The sequence below is a fragment of the Pelodiscus sinensis genome, chromosome 6 (assembly GCF_049634645.1).
Source record: "Pelodiscus sinensis isolate JC-2024 chromosome 6, ASM4963464v1, whole genome shotgun sequence".
NCBI classification, from domain to species: Eukaryota; Metazoa; Chordata; order Testudines; family Trionychidae; genus Pelodiscus; species Pelodiscus sinensis.
In genome coordinates, this window is record NC_134716.1 from 110,102,780 (window position 1) to 110,120,358 (window position 17,579).

A 17,579-nucleotide genomic window follows, 5' to 3' on the forward strand; every position below is an offset into this window, starting at 1 on the left:
TTTGCTTGGCTCACAGGAAGAAAAATTGTTCATAACAGAAGAGGTGACAGTGTGAAAAGAGGCCATAGGATAATTAGAGGGACATTACAGTACAGATTGGACCTCCCAAAACCAGGACTCCCTCATCTGGCAATATCCATGGGTCCAGCAGAACCATGGGTGTTACTGGAGCAGGGAGTACTGGCTGGGAACCCCAGTGGCAAGAGGGCTGGCAGCTCAGAGCCCAGTGGGGCTGGGCCTGGAACTGGAGTCCTGGTAGCACACCTACCCACAGAGACCCCAGTAGTAGGGGTTAAGATGTGGCAGTCACGGCAGCCCCAATAGTGGGGTTGGGGCAACGGCAGTTTGGGGCTGCAGCAGCTTGGCAGCCCAGTGGGGGCTGGTCCCAAGCAGCAGGAAGGGAAAGTGGCCTGGGGAGCCAGTAGCAGGGAGACCTCCTCTGGTGCGGCAAATTCCCTTGTTCGTGATTGGTCAGATCCTGAGGGTGCCAGAGCAAGACCAGGGAGGTCCAACCTGTAGTTAAGAGAGCAAGGACCAGACTATGGACTAGCCACCATTTGACACAGAATAACTGGGGCAGAACGAAGGGAGAATGAATGGAAATGGAATGGGTGATATTCTGAAGAGTTTCTAGCTACCCTGTCTCTAGGCCCAGAAAAGAAAACCTCTCCAAGCTGCTATGAGTTGCGGGGCCACTGAACTTTTCTTTATGTTCTGCTGCACTCTCTCCTGACAGCAATTAATGTTGCTGCTGCAGCAATTAAGCTAGAAAGAGATGGAATTACTCCTTCTATAGAAAAAAAAAGTCTATTACATTTATGTAAAAGTTTCTCACACAAGACACTGACAAAGCAGAGTAAACAGAATCATAGAAATGAAGAGCTGGAAGGAACCTCAAAAGTTTATCTAGTCCAAGGGTTCTTCAACCTGGGCTCAGGACCCCTGAGGGTATCATGATGTTATTACATGGGAGGTTGCAAGCTGTCAGCCTCCAGCCCAAAATGCTGTTTTGCCTCCCCAGCATTTATCCTGGTGTTAAATCTATTTTAAAAGGTGGGGGTTTTTTTCAAGTTAAGGAGGGGATCATACTCAGAGGCTTGTTATGTGAAAGGGGTCATCTACAGAAAAGTGAGAACCACTGATGTAGTCCATCCTCCCAGCTGAGACAGGGCCAAGTAAACCTAAAACCTCACTAACAGGTGTTTGTCCAGTCTGTTCTTAATCACTTCCAGTTATGGGGTTCTACAAGCTTCCTCACTTGTAACATTTTCTAGTATTTAACTATTCTTAAAGTTAGAAAGCTTTTTCCTGATTCTAACTTCAATTTCCCTTACAGCAGCTTAACCCATTGCTTCTTGTCCTATCTTCTATGGACATAGAGAATAATTGATCACAACTGTTTTTAACATCTCTGAAGATTAATCAGCTCTTTCCACACCGGTTTTCTTCTCAAGACTAAAGAGATCCAGTTTTTTTTTTAACTTATCCTGATAGATCAGGTTTTCTAAGCCAGGTTATCTTCTAGACTCTCATTTCTCCAGAACTTTCTTATAATGTGGCATCCAAAACAGTACTCCACCTGAGGCCTTACGAGAGCCAAGCAGAACGGAATGATTACATCCCATGTCTTACACGACACTCCTGTTAATACATCCCAGAATGATATGAGCCTTTTTCACAGCTGCACCACATTGTTGGCTCCTATTCAATTTGAGATCCATTACGTGTAAGCATATAAACATCTCTTACCGGTAGATGATTAAGGGGCACGTCTACTTGACCCAGGAAGTCGTCTCTAGTCTGTAAATAAAACAAAGGAAAAAATGTTTGCTTATTAGTACATTTTAAACCAACAGAAGGGGAACAAGGGCAAACAGAAGTCAGGTCACAACTGAGCCTTAGACAACACTGTACAGGCAGTCCCCGGGTTACGTACAAAATAGGGACTGTAGGTTTGTTCTTAAGTTGAATTTGTATGCAAGTCGGAACTGGTACATATTGTAGGGGAAACTCTAGCCAAACATTTCTCCAGAGCTAGTTTTATTCTCCCACACCTCACTTCCCTTAGTCCTTTATTCTCAAGCTGAGGTGTCTGCTGAGAAAAGCCGCTCCGCGTCTCCCTGGTCTGCTGGGGGGAAGCAGCTAGTGCGGGGTTGCCTCACCCCGTTTGTAAGTAGGGATCCGATCTAAGTCGGATCCATGTAACCCGGGGACTGCCTGTACTAATCTTTTACTGTATCTGGATTCTATCCCCACCACACCAAACCTCCCTACTCGGAAGGTATGGTTAACTTCAGCAAAGTTTTTAGTACATTTCTATTATGTCCCTCCAAATGGCTCTGAGGCCACTGTATTTATCTGCAGTATTAACAAATTTTCACTTGTTTCCTTTAAAAACCTGCTGTCACTGCAACATATCAAAAATTCTTACAAGTACAACCCCAGGTGTTCCACTGGGATTCCTGGCATTAGGCATACTGAACAAACATTTAAAAGCTAAAATTAAGTTACCACGCAGGCACCTTCACTTCAAAATTTCACAACCTCTTATTTACTGTAAAGCACCTCACTCACATATAAGGTGCTGCTCCTCTTCAACTATATCTTTTTAAGGTAACAGGGTGTTTTCAATTGCTATTACATTTTTACTTTATGCAGTGATTCATCCTACCTGGAGCCTCTTGGTTAATCTTTCCACCCCCCCTCTTTGATGACCCACATTGCATGCTGATGAACACACAGCTTTACATTCATTTAAAAGGGATATATTTAAAACATATGAATGCAGAATAACCAGTACTTAGGTATTAATATCAGCACAGCTTATTTCTGTTGCACAGAACAAGCCAAGGATGTTGGAGAGCTTTAACTATTTTAGTTTCTAAACAGATACAGTTAAGTTATATAAACATGATGTGAAAACAATCTTACACAGTGCTTCACAGGTAAAGTCTGCCCTTACTAATAGGGATGTAAGCAACTAGTGGACTAGTCCCTCTACTAGTCACTTCCAGCCCCCTTGCTGCCTCTTTAAAGCCAGCTCCCCCCAACACTGTCTCCATGGGGGATAGGGGAGGCAGGGGGGTAGTGGGGCTAGACGCGAGCCAGGAACCAGCGGATTCCTGGCTCCTGTCCAGCCCCAGATGCTGTGACTGCTATCTCTTAATACATTTACAAGGCTGGCAAGCAGTGGCGGGGACCACAGCGTGAGCTGGGACAGCTGTATCCTGGATCGCTCCAAGAGGCCTTTTTACATTTAAGGCTGGTACACAGCAGGGGGACCCGGCACAAGCCAGGAATCAGGTGGCCTGGCGCATGCCGGGTCCCCTTGCTGTGCTGTAGCCTATTGGCTCTTAATACATATAAAAGGCAGAGCTGCAGTGGGGTTAGCTTCCAGGGTCAGGATCTAACCCCGCTGCAGCTCCCTGCTTATTGACTAATCGACTAGTTGATGGAAAATCCATCAATTAGTTGATTAAATGAAATGTAGCATCCCTATTAAGATAACTAAGCTGCAATTTGTTAGTGGCTCGCATGAAACAGCACTGCTCTACAGCAGAGGGAGCAGCCCTATCAAATGCATTTTATCGATGGCGCCAGCAGCCTCAGGCTCCAAATGTACTTTTCAGATCATCCAAATATCTATGCAGAGACATGGGCTCATTATTGATTAAAATTCACACACAATACAAGGGGTTCTGAATTTAAATTCTGGTTGAGCCCTATTTCAAGGCAGGCTTTCCCTTTACCTGGAGTGAATGATTTATTGTGAATCCCTTGCAGTTTCTAACAAGAATCTTGCAAGTCTTTACAGCTGATTTATTAAGTCAACAATGGAACAAGGTGATGTATTTTTTAGGGTCCTTGTATTGAACACCTGAAAATACTTTACCCTCATGCTTGCAGTACAGCAAAACCTGTGTTATCGGTCACGCCTGGGGATTAGGGCGTGCCGGTAACCTAAAAATTCTGGTTATCTGGGGAAGGGGGGTGGGAGCTGTACGGGGCCTATGGGGGAGGGGCCCCACGGGAACCATCCTGGGGCTGGGATGTGGCCTACTGGGGGGTGAGGAGCACAAGCTGGAGGGAGGGGATGGGATGTGGCCTGGTGGGGGGTAGAAGCCAGGGGACAGAAGGCGGTGATGCCGTGGGGGGCTGACCTGCTGGGGGGGAACCAGGAGCTGCACGGGGTAGCCGAGATGCTTGCTGCTTGCTTCTGGGTGCTGTTCTCCCCTCTCCCAGGTACATGCTGCAAGCTCATTTGAGGAGCAGCCTGGCACTTAAAGAGCTAGTTTCTTTCTTTCTTTCTTTCCTTTTTTTTTTTTTTTTTTTTTTTTTTTTTGGCTTTTCCCCGTGTCAGAAATTTGCTGGTTTCTACAGTTTTCCAGATACTTAAGTTCTGGATAGTGCAGGTTTCACTGTACTGAATTCTTTCTTCACATACCTCACTATTATTACATACAAACATAAAACAATATTTTAATCTTAAAAAATAAACATCTTCAAATCATGGGCATCTTTTCATTCAACTGCCGTGAGTGATAAGTTATGTCTAAAATGAAACACTAAACTCATTGGGGATGTGGCACATATCGTTCTAATTATGCTGTACAGCAGAGTTTCTCAACCAGTGGTACAAGTACCCTGACGAGTACTTGACAGAAGTCTGGGGGGTACATCAACAACTAAAATGTGGAGAAAAATGAATTTTTTTTAAGTTTTACAGCATTTTATTATTTTTGTACTTTTTACACCCAAACATTTCATTGCCCGCCCAGCTACAATTAAGTTGTTTAAACAAATGTATTGCAATGGTAGAAAAAAAACGGTGTGCGTCTGAAAACTGTAGGTAGTGGGGGTACTTATTTTTTTAAAGGGGTACTTTATTAAAAAATAGGTTAAGAAACTGCTGTACAGCATTTAGTACAAAGATGGCTGAAAAACCAAGCACCTCTGTGTTTTCACTGGCATAATGATGGCCTATAACAAATAAAATGCTTTACCAAAGGACATTTGCAACTGATAGCTGAACAAGGAAAAAAAAAACACCTATATGCTTCTTATAGCACCCATAGACTGGAAGGTGTTTTCCAGCAGACGTAGTCCCATCAACTTTCATGCATAATAATGTCAATGGCAGTGCTCACCAATATGAATGCAATTCGTTTTAGTGTTAAAATGCATTTTAGTGTTAAAAATGCAAAACAAGGGCAACTGATCTTTAAAGAACAAAATATATCTTCACATAAAATACACTGCATCAGCACAAAGTGTATTTCACAACTGGATAGCACAGAGAATTAGGTTCAGAAATAAGCAAAATGACCTTCCTTATTTGACAGATGAAAACTGATTACCTGAGTGCCAGATTTTATTGTCTTATAACTCGTCCCCAGAGCCAGTTCATCCTCCAAAATACATGGTTAGCTTTACTGTATTGTACACAAAATGACATCTCTAAATTCAGATTTTTTTAAACCTGCTACTATCCCAGTCACTGTGCTTTAAAAAAAAAAACCAAAAGCCCATAACAAAGTCACTTATGTTTTTTTGGTATCTTACATATACAGGCAGTCCCCGAGTTACGCGGATCCGACTTACGTCGGATCCGCAGTTACGAACGGGGCGTTCCTCTCCCTGGTCTCCAGCAGACCAGGGAGAGGAAGCAAAGCGGCGGAACACGTGGGCAGCGGACAGGGCTGTCCGCTGCCCACGCGCTCCGAGGCTTGGCTCTGCTTTGCCCCCCGCCCCCCGTCCCTCTGGTCTGCTTTGTTCCCCGTCCCCCTGGTCTGCAGACCAGAGGGACGGGGAGCAAAGCCGCGGAACATGCGGGCAGTGGACAGCCCAGACGCCGGGGGGGGGGGAGGGGCAAAGCAGAGCAAAGCCGCCGAGCGCGCGATCAGCTGACAGCCCGGACGCGTCTGGGCTGTGAGCTGGCCGTGCGCTCCGCGGCTTGGCTCTGCCTTGCCTCCCCCCCCTCCCCCTGGTCTGCAGACCAGGGGGACGGGGGGGACGGGGGGGGGGGGGCAAAGCAGAGCCAAGCAGAGCCAAGCCGCCGAGCGCCCGGCCAGCTGACAGCGCAGACGCGTCCGGGCTGTCAGCTGATCGCGCGCTCGGCGGCTTTGCTCTGCTTTGCCGCCCCCCCCCCCCCCCCCCCCCGGCGTCTGGGCTGTCCGCTGCCCGCGTGTTCCGCGGCTTTGCTCCCCGTCCCTCTGGTCTGCAGACCAGGGGGACGGGGAACAAAGCAGAGCAAAGCCACGGAGCCCGAGGGCAGCAGGACAGCCACGGCGCGTCTGGGCTGTCCCGCTGCCCCCGTGCTCCATGGCTTTGCTCCGGACACCTGTGGTATGGCAGCTGGGGCGCTGCCAGTTGGTCCCGTAGCGCCGCTGTGGGCGCTACTGGACCAACCGGGCAGCACCCCAGCTGTTCTGCCCCAGGCGTCCTGATTCAGCCACTGCTGGTCAGATTCAGCAGCGGCTGAATCAGGACGCCTGGGGCAGAGCAGCTTGGGTGCTGCTGGGTTGGTCCAGTAGCGCCGAGGAGCGGCGGTGCTACTGGACCAACCCAGCAGCACCCCAGCTGCTCTGCCCCAGGCGTCCCCAAGTCAGCCGCTGCTGAAACTGACCAGTGGCTGACTACAGGAAGCCCCTGCCCTGGGCTTCCTGGAATCAGCCGCTGATCAGTTTCAGCAGCAGCTGACTTGGGGATGCCTGGGGTTCTTAAGTTGAATCTGTATGTAAGTCAGAACTGGCGTCCAGATTCAGCCGCTGTTGAAACTGATCAGTTTCAGCAGCGGCTGAATCTGGATGCCAGTTCCGACTTACATACAGATTCAACTTAAGAACAAATCTACAGTCCCTATCTTGTACGTAACCCGCGGACTGCCTGTAGTAATGAACTTTCAACTCCAAGCTTAGTGCACAGAAGGTAAATATTCCTGTTCTGCATGTAATTTCCAACAAACATGATGAAACAACAGCTCTGAATTAAAATTATTAACTATAAACCATTTCTGTTTACATCATGTATGTCAAGGACAACGCCTACATGGTTAAAGTAAAAGTTATTATAAAAACAAACTGTAAAAGACCAGTTAACGAGAATGTCAATATTTTGCGAAGTATACCACAAGAACTTGATACAGTCAACTGGTCCAAACAGGTGCTTTACAAATGGCTATTGGAGGTGCTGGTTTAACAGAGCAAAGTTTCAAAAACATGGCAGTGCTGCCAAAACCAATCAAGTCATATAAACAGACTATCTGAATCAATATGCAATTTTAACAAGCCAGGATAATCCTCACATATATTTTTAAAAGGCAGCATGATTCAGTGGCAACACAGTCTCGTTCAGTGGGTAAGACACAGGATGGTTAAATCAGCAGACCTGGATTCTATTTCTAGTTCTGCTATTGACTTGTCTAATTTTGGAAAAATTATTAGCATTTCTTTCCTGCCATCTCCCACTGCTTTTGTAAGTTGCTTTCAGCTCCACAGACACGACACATCACTAAATATTTTTTCCATTGTGACATGAACAGAAAAAAAACTGTCACTCACAAATTGCTCATGTACAGTATCAGAGATACTTAATATAAATTAAACCCATCTTCAAATCCTTCAGTGCAATAGTTAAAAACATTAAATTTAGAGCCCATTCTAGCTCAAATCATTATTTGAAGTTACACTGCTGCAACAAATACATCACTCAGCAGATTACATCACATTAAACTACTGAAAAAATGTCTGTAGTACAGTCCAACAAAAGAACAAATATTAATGAACCGAGCCTCCTAACATTCAGGAGTGAAGAACTGTTACACCTACTCAAGCTAGGGAAACTGAGACAGGTTGAATTTCTTGCAGAGTGCCAGGAATAGTAAATTGATTACCTGACTCCCAGTTCTGTTCCTTAATTTCAAAACCAGCATTCCCCTTCTAAGTGCATCATAGGGAATGCAGTGAAATATCTTTAAAAAAAAAAAAAAAGACGTAACCAAAGTGAAAGTGATGCTTGTTATGATGCTATACTGAATCAACATAACCTCACTCTCTAAATATTGACATCTCTTGTGGCTATTTTTATGGTGACAAAATGCTGCCAATTTACTTCTGTTATTGCCTATTATATTGCCTGCCATACTAAGACATTGTACACAGAACACCCATTCCCTGTCAATTCCCAAAATGCGGCATTCAGATCATTAAATCTCTTAATCCTGAGATGTACAATGGCTTCAAAGTGCTCTTTTGCTAATCAGTTTACATATACATGGCTTGTCTACATAACCGTTTAGTTCACAGCAAGCTGAGCTATGAATCTACTGTATGCTAATGGGCCATGGGGGATCCCACTGATGCATACTATCAGATATTGTTAGTACATTCCATCTACTCTTCTTTCCAAGCAGAGTAGCTAACAGTTCATTAACAAACTGGTAGTGCACACAAGCAAGCCAGTGCAGGGAAGATTCACATTTCTGCTTGCCATGAACTGTTAGCCAATCCCAGAGGATTTTGGGATCCAGAAAGAGAGGGAAGCATACAAGAAGTTAACCATGTTAGAGAAAACAAGGGGAGTAGGCCTTGAGAATAAAAAGGAAATGTGTGCCGTGACTGCCCATTGGAGATCTAGCTAGAAGACTAGCATCAGAGCAAGCTCTCACTAAAACTGATTCTTAAAGCAGAAAAGCATCACTAATTCTCTCATTTTTATTAGGCATAGCAATAGACTTTGCAGCTATATTTGCATATTGAATGGAATGGGACTTGTTTAAATAATTTATATATTTTAAAATGCTTGGAAAATCACGGCTTTAAACTACTGAAGCAATTAGTAATCCTTAGTGACTTTTACAATTCTGCAAAATTACATGGCCCTATTAATTGTTCTACGGTCTTACTTGAGAATTAGTCTAAATCTAAGTGACAAAATGAATTCTCCTCCAATACTGAAAAATGCGTAAAAAACAGTGAGTAGCCCTGCACTTCCTTACAGACTAAAAAAAAAAAAAATATGTAGATAGTATCATGAACTTTTGTGGGCACTGCCCACTTCTTCAGATGAACGGAGCAAGGGATCCAGAGTTGCAAATAAACAGCAACAAAAGAGGGGATGGGAAGGAAAGAGAAGGGGGAAAGATGTCGATTAGAGGAGATGGGGAAGGAAACGGAAAGGAAAAAATTGTTAGAGTGTCCGTGCTAAATGAGGCTAATGAAGTGGGCTATAAATGCCAGATACTTAACTTGTAATGTCATTAGGATGTTGAATGTAGTGGCCCATCCAAGTACAGTCTTTGTTCAGACCTTGGTTCAAGGTGTCAAACTTGTAAATGAAACCAAGTTATGCAGCTTCTCTCGAGTTGGTTTTTAAATTGCTTTGTGATAATATAGTCACTGCTTGCTTCATTCATCTGTGGAAGTGGGCTGTGCCCACGAAAGCTCACGATGCCATCTATTTTTTTGGTTACTCTCTAAGATGCTGCAGGACTGATCACTGTTTAAGCTTTTTCAGCCACAGACTAACAAGGCTACCCCTCTGAAATCCTCAAACACTGTCACTTCCCAGCCCAGCACTTAACACATTCATTGTGCAAATGGAAGAGGTGGCTCACCTTTATTTATGTTTGTGCGGAACTGAATCCTTATTGCTGGTATATATAATAGGTGGTCTCCCAAGAGGAAAATAAAACAATCGGTCAAGAAAAACATGTGCTATATAGCCAGAACTGCACCTCTTCAGCCTTTTCCTTCTGCCTCTAATGGTGTGTTATTTCAGAACACTATGCATTGAGATCTTACTGAGATTAATAAAATGGTTTTGAATGTGATAAAACAAAAACACTGGAAAAGAATGAACAGTCAATATGTTCTTGCCAACAATAACATATAATTAAAGTCAGAACAAACTGTAGTGTACTGCTTTGTGAAACATACACAAAAACAGTAACACGTTGGGGGAGCCACTACCCCTACTCTTCCAAAACCAATTCAGAAGAAAAAGTTAAGACACCGTGTGAAAGCATTCCAGGTATGAAAGCCTGGCTCAGCACTCTTCCCAGAAACTATAATCAGGCAAAGCAGATGGAAGCTGAAGGCTGTGCCTAATTTGTGGGTGGGGGAGGGCAGAAAGACTTAAATAGCAGAGAGCCCACAAGAGGGCACAGGAAGGAAGAACACAGGGGAAAAGCAGGGAATAAGAAGGACCAATAAGATGCTCTCTCCTGCTTGGCAGAGATGCTATATATGCTGTGAATGTGGTGGGACTCAACTATAAATAAGACGTACAAGGTGTTAAACCAACAAAAGGGTCTCTGTGCGGTTTTTGGACCAAGACAGAAACAGGACCTGTTACACACTGAATATGCTAATTGCTTCCTTATTGACTAGACAACTTACTGACATAGTACATTCAGCGGTGCTTTCACACCTTTCAGTGGATTCGACCACAATGATTTGGTCTGATTCCATTGTCTTCCCTTGGAACATAACTACAGAGCACACATTCTGAGCTGTACCACATTTCCCACGTAGAGGTGGAATGGACATAAATACTACAGGTCAGATTCACAATTTCTTCTGATTTGAAAGCTGTTCATTGTAAATCCGTCACTTACTAGCTCATGACTAGACCATTCTCTTCTATAGGAGCTAGTGCCTGCATGCTCAGGTTGGAGGGACAGAAACAGAGGTTGCGGCAAAACCACATACAGTATCTACCTGATTCCCCTGGATCTGAGGGTCAGGTAGTCAGCCCTACAGACCCACAATCCACACAGAAGACTAGCCCTCTGCGTGAAGAATTGTATTGCTTCTGAACGTCTTTCTGCAGCTATGCAATAGAAAAGCCACATATGGCACTATGAGAGTCTGTGCTATTTAAACTGACATCTAATTGGAAATCTATAGGCTAAGCAGGAAAAAAATCAATCTAGTTCACTCCCTTCAAAACTTTCACTCTCAGATCCATAAAGCAGTGACCCAAATGAACTCTAATGACCTGAAAATAGGGATCCGGGGAGGGGAACACTATTACTACAGCCTTCATTCCAGGTGAGATTCCCTTTTTGCCTCTTCCATTAGTTACACAAGCTATGTGATCATAATTAAATCATCTAACAGGATTACATTATCTGAAATCTAAATGTATCTTAAAAACACACTGCTGGCTCAAACCAAATGTTCTACCTAAAGAGATGACAATAGCAGGGATATTTCTATACAAACAAGAAAGCAGAAAACAGCTATGATCCTTTTATTTCACTGAAAACTGAAGTTCAGAGAAGTGGGGGAAGAAACTACTGATATGGGAAGTGATATGTTTTTAAGATGGATGGGTTTTTAAAATGTATACGTAAATAGTCCTTGCTAATTTGCCTTGAAAATGAACTGAGCTCGTTTTAAAGCCAGTTTTTAAAATATATTTATAAGACACCAATAAATACAGTCTTATCTAAGCATGAGGAATTCCTGCAGATTACTCTGAAGAGATTCTTGGATACTAACATTTCCAAAGGAATGAATCTTCGGTAATTGATATCATATACAGCAGTGAAACATCACAAGTCTGTGTCCACTTTTTTTTTGGTCAATCAGCCGGCTAAGTTTATTCTTCCCATTCCTAAATGTATTACAAGGAACAATATCCCATCATTTTCGTAAACTATTTAACAAATTAGTCAAAAATCAGTTGCCTGTCTGACAAAGAGACCCACCAGATATCAAGACCAATGATTGCCCAAATAACTTGGTGCCTATTTATAAGTATGCCATGCACAGAATTCCAGGAAGTGCATACTGCCATTCTAAAGCCAAGTTTACATATTTATCATAGCAGAGCATTATTAAGTTATTACATTAATATTTTATATGACAACAACCTTTAAGAATTTTACTTCTCCTTATCCTTCTCATTATCCTTTATGATCAAGATTTAGCACTTTGTAGCTCTTAGACTGTAAACTCCTTTGAGTAGGGACTGCTTTTCATGTGTTTGTACAACTCATCATGGCCCATGAGTAGTGCTCCTGATACTACAATAAATCACCTACAAAAAGGATGTTTTGACTGCTAGGACTTCAAGATTTTCATGCACCATGGCTTTCAGTGGTCTCTGATCTTTAATTAGACTTCTCAATTAACTTTTTTTTTTTTGACCTAGAAGTTTGCATCAAAACACACTGTGCATAAGCCATCATCCAGATCAGCCATTCACTGTACTATGATATTAGTGTTTTCGAGGTGGCATTAAGAGATGCGACCCACTGTAAATTCTCAAGAAATGCTACCAACTGTTGTTTCCAGAGGAGGATGAACTCCAAATACTTCCATTCTGAGTTAAGAGCCTTTCAATTTCACAGAAAGGCAATGCTTCCTGACTGAAAAAAGAATGAAGGGGGTGAGAGGGCAGGAAGGTTGGCGGAGTTTCACCTGCTAGCGTGGGGTGAGTACTTTTATGTTTGGTATGGTGAGTAATTTCAGAGAGAACCAATATGTCTTAAAACTTTGGATTGGAAATTAGATCTCACTTTCCCCCTCCCCTGATATCCTGGAGTTTCTTGTTTTATCCTTCCAGCTTGGTAGCTTGCAACTGTCAGCAGTTCTCAGTACATGATCCTTTTGCTACTGTAAATTCAAACTCCATACTTAGGTTCTTACTGATCATAAAACTGCCGGCATTTTATGTTTGAAGAGAACATTTCTGAAAAGAGATATTAGTATGTAATGCCTATTTAAAGTGGGAGAATCTTCCTTTGGATATTGTGATCCAGTTAGGCAATTGTCAATTTCCTCCTCAGTCATCACCTACAGTACCAGCTGGAATGCTAAAACCAGAACACGTTCAGCATGAGGGGCAACACAATTATGTAATGCTTCTTCTCTAATCAATATAGGAGTGCAACTCCCATATATGAAAATGGAATCAATATGAATATATTGAGAAAGATTTCAAACACCTTTTTTTCCCCTTCAGAATGTTCCTTCCATGTATGCCAAAAAAGTTAGACTTACCTGGTCTAAACTTCCCAAATATGGAAATTAACCTCAAGTTAGTAGTTTTATACCATTTACAGCGTTTGTAAAATGAAGTCTCTGTATTAACTCACAGCTTGCTATGGACAAAATCCATGTATTCCTATGGAGGTTGCTCTGAATCTGTAGTAAGATCCCTAAATTCTGTAGCAACATCACTGAAAGGTTTTAATCAGTTCTAAAAAATGGATAATACAATCACTGCAACAGCTTCTAAATGTTCCCAATGTCGCGAGGTGAAATAAGTGGTTGCAAAGTGACTGGTCACAGTTTGGGATTGTGGGATGAACACTTTAGCTGACAGGAAAAATGATCAGAAATGGAATAGTTAATGTTGACACACGGTGTTTCAGAGTAAATACCTCTTGCGATGGAAGAGACAGATCACACCACTCATCTATACATTTAGGCAGACATCACTGAACTGATAGGCTTCAAAAGTATGACTTTTTTTGTCCAATCTCCACACACGCACGCGCACACACACACCAACCAACCAAGTTCACTGTAGAGAGTACAGTTGTGTGGCAAATGGTGGGTAATAAGTAGGTGCCATGACTTTGAAGATAAGGAACCTTGGCTGTGGTTGATACGAGGCTCTTTAAAATGTAAGCTGCACAAGACCTCACTCCATGCCTATAAAATGGTTAATTTAAGTATTAATTTGGGAACAAAATATTTGTGTTGCTTTCTTAAAACCCACTGAAATAAAATCCCTGTAAATCTCAGTGGTGAAAAAAAAAATCTTATGATTTATATCTCATCTCATTTAGTTATTTAAAATTGTCTCTAAAAACCCATAATAGCAACAGAATTAGGGTTCCCCTCCCCCAATAAAGGCCAATGTGAGGTAAAGAAGAACAATGTGAGGTAAAACTATAATGAAACTACATACTTTACATTCTTATTGTAGAATACTATTTTGTGTATCAGGTAATTGACTAATCAAATAGTTGATGCATTTTGTATCGACTATTCAATTACCTGATAGGGCGCCTCCACTTCAAAGGCAAAAGTTCTGAAGCCCGGGATCAGCTGGGGACTCCCGTGCTTACCCAGGGCTCTGTGCAGTGCTTTTCAGTACCTGCCTTCCCTCCCCCCTTACTGCCTCTATCTGAGAGAGGGAGCAAGGAAAGGAGAGCAGAAGTGACTAGGCAACTATCCTATCAACTAGTACTTCACATCCCTTCTCTATAATGTAAACAACTTATCTGTTTCAATGAATGTGAACACTGCTACACAGGTAGAGATACCAGTTTTCGTAAGGAAGCAATATGAATTATTAAGCTATGCACATTCCCCGTTACAAATCAATTAAGAATGCCCAACAAATAACTTGCCTGTTCATTACTAAAAATTACACATGAATTGTTAACCACTGTACTAAGAGTAAAACATTTATTTTAGTCTGTGATGGATAGGAGGAATGCTGGCTAGCACTCGGTGACTAAACAGTTAAACTCAGGTAGCTACGGGTGTTGGCAGGAAGCCAGAAGAACCAATGGGATACAGTGCTGAAATTTAAATGGTTCTGCAAACAATTTTGCTTATATATGACATGAATACCAGAATCAAAATAATGAATTTTATAGCTCCAATAATAAATCTTATTAAAATTTAAATCCATGTAATCCTCTAACGCTGAATATTGAATAAAAAGGAGATCAGAATAATGTGGTGTCACTTGTGGTTTATAAATCTATTGCTTGTGTTATTGTTTATCCTACTGGCACCTTCATATTTGCTCCATGGTGTTACTAAGACTAAAGTCAGGCTCAGATTAATTGTTAGGATCATTTCCTTCGCACGCAAGAGACTTTCTAGATTTTGGACCTAGTCCCCCACACTGGCTTATATACTTGGACGGCTGGCTGGCATGATCACTTTTCTTTTCTAAACAAGATCCATAGAGGTTTGGACAGACACAAAGCTTGCCATCATTATGATTCACTATTCACAAAACCACAATGATTAAAGCAATATCAATGAAACAACTTAAACTTGTGGCCAAACATCTCTCTCATTTGTGACACATACCACTTAACCTTTCAGTCCAACAATGCGATACAATATCTCCATGCTATGTTCACTTGTTCATTCCACCTTTCTATTTTTCCAGTTCCTTCTACCTTGAGGGCAAGATCCTCGGGTGATATAAGCAACCATACCTCCAATGTAGTAGTGGCGCTATATTATGTATCAGTTTGAGGGTCAAACCCTCAGGCTCTCTCCTAGTGCCTTCTTCATCCCCGGTGCTTGCCCCTCTTCTCTGTTTCTTCTGAGGTGTTACTATAGAGCTGACATTGGCAACACACCCGTGAGTTAACAATTTTCTGCCTGCAAGATGGAGAAAGTAGCGACTGGCATTTATACAGCAATGAGGGAGCATTCCCAAGCAGGAGACTTAATTATAGTTTGGCAACATAGCAGACACAGGCAGGATGACAGTTGAGAAGCGAGGACTCTTCATCGGCATACAATGCTTTTGTTAGTTTTCCCAGTTCAAATTAGTATTTCCAACTAACCTTAGACAATGTTAGGGAAGCTATAAAGCAAGTAGTTAAATAATCGCACAACCGCATCAAATTTTAGAAGTTAAACAATTATTTGATAGCTCCCAGGGGCAGAGCTGGCAGCCAGTGAGTTCACGGCCCCACACCCAGGAAGCTGCACCCCTGCCACCCTGTGCTGCTACCTCTGCACTGGCATCCCACAGAGTAGTCGATCTGCAGCAAGACTGAGTTCACCGTAAACGGAGGTTGCTCCGCGGCAGCCTTCCCAGCTCCCCTCAAGCACTGACCCCTGCCTGGCCCCCCTTGCTCCCTCTCGGGGGGGGGGGGCACAAGAAGAGAGGGAAGGAAGGCATGCAGCTGGCATGAACCAATGTGTGGGGAAGCTAGCTTGAAAGCCAGCTTCCCACATCTACAGGCTCTTGCTTGCCCCACCCCCCACCCCCCATCAGAGAGGCAGCAGTGCAGGGGTGGGAGGGGCAAGTAGCTTAGCAGATCAGATGCTTGTGGGGAGCCAGCTTAAAAGGACATTGGTCTTCCACCTCTGCCTCCTTGCTGCTTCTGTACCCAGGCAGCATGGGGGGGGAGGGAGGACGACGGCATGTAGTCGATAAGATCAACTTCACAAGCCTAGGCTTATCAGTTAGTCACGTAGTCAACTACTCATTGACATCCCCAGTCAACGTTGGCATATGTAATTGCTTGGATGTTACCAATCTGGACCCTTTCCTTCACCAGTTTACCAGCACTCAGAACTCTACCATAGAGTCAGTCATTGTGTATAATCATACATGTCTGCTAGCAGTGAGATCTCAGAAATTGCTCTATTTGTCTGACTGCCTTAGGTCATAGTTATCAAATTACTGTGTCTTTGAGTAGGCCTGGTGTATCCTGCATGATGTTAAACATAGTTGTTTCTCTAAATATACATGTAGCAGGGAAAAGGCAGCTCTAGTTCATTGAAGGGTAATTACAGCTGCCAGCGAAAAAGAAACTTCACTGTATCAGGTTCATGGGAAATCCTTTGAGACCAGCTTAGGTATCAGAGTGGTTGCTCTCAGCCTATTATTGTCCTTCAAAATCTTTTAAAAGTAAAGCAACAACATTAGCTGGGTAATTGAAAGAACAAAATAGTACACTCACCTCCAATGAATTTAAAGCTAGCAGCCTGTGCCATTTCAGAGTGTCAACAAAAGGATGTGCAATGGCAACACTTGATTTTACAAGTGTCTTGTTTTGAGCGGCTTGCTTTTTCGAAAGTACTGCTTGCAGTCTAGACGCTCTTTTTCGAAAGAGGCTTTTTCGAAAGATACTTTCGAAAAAGCCTCTTTTGAAAGAGGCTTGCAGTCTAGACATAGCCTGAGTGTGTAATGTCTGTCATAAAATATCACCTTTGGATAGGAACAGAATCAGGGAAAATACCAGCCAACCAAGCAACTGTAAGTATAAATACAGATGGCTGGAATACTTTCCTTTGCATCTGTGTTCTTCTCAATGCTCCAAACCTCCAGAGTTCCCATAGTTACACCCCATAATCCATGGCCTGATGGCATGTAGCAGCATAGTTCCCTTCAGAGCTCAACACTATCACTAAGACACGGGTCTTCCCAACAACATATACCGTGCCCTCCACCGTGAGCTGAGTATGTTGTGTTTGCAACATACAGCCCTTTGTAGTTCTAAGGAATGGACTATCAGATACAACCTCTGCACCTCTTCTCTCTCACCAACAGAAGCTGATCCAATGAAATATATTACCTCAACTACCTTGTGTCTCTTATATCCTGGGACCAAGATGGCTACAGCACTGCTGCATACCGTACAAAAGATGGACATCTTCTATCCATTTTAACTTGCATCACCAGAAAAGGAAGAGATATTTCAGGATGAAAATGTAATTTTTCCCAGAACAGAGAAATTAGGATGGCTAAACTGGCAAGCTCATAGCAATTCAAGTTATTTGCATTGTACTTGATCAAAAGATAAATTAGCAAAATATTATAATTAAAAAGCTCTATATACGGTGGCTAAGACACAA

At 42.8% G+C, this 17,579-nt stretch overlaps 1 protein-coding gene across 12 annotated transcripts in view; it reads right to left on the reverse strand.

Moving 5' to 3' along the window:
• Positions 1-17,579, reverse strand: part of NEDD4L (NEDD4 like E3 ubiquitin protein ligase) — a 296,429-nt gene that overhangs the window by 90,349 nt on the left and 188,501 nt on the right. For all 12 annotated transcript variants that reach the window (XM_075932622.1, XM_006116559.4, XM_006116558.4 and 9 more), the window contains one exon: positions 1,750-1,800. Coding sequence is in view for 9 of the 12 variants with exons in the window: in XM_006116559.4 (XP_006116621.1) it covers positions 1,750-1,800 (51 nt within the window). In the remaining 3 variants the exon portion in view is untranslated. The remainder of the gene's footprint in view (positions 1-1,749; positions 1,801-17,579) is intronic.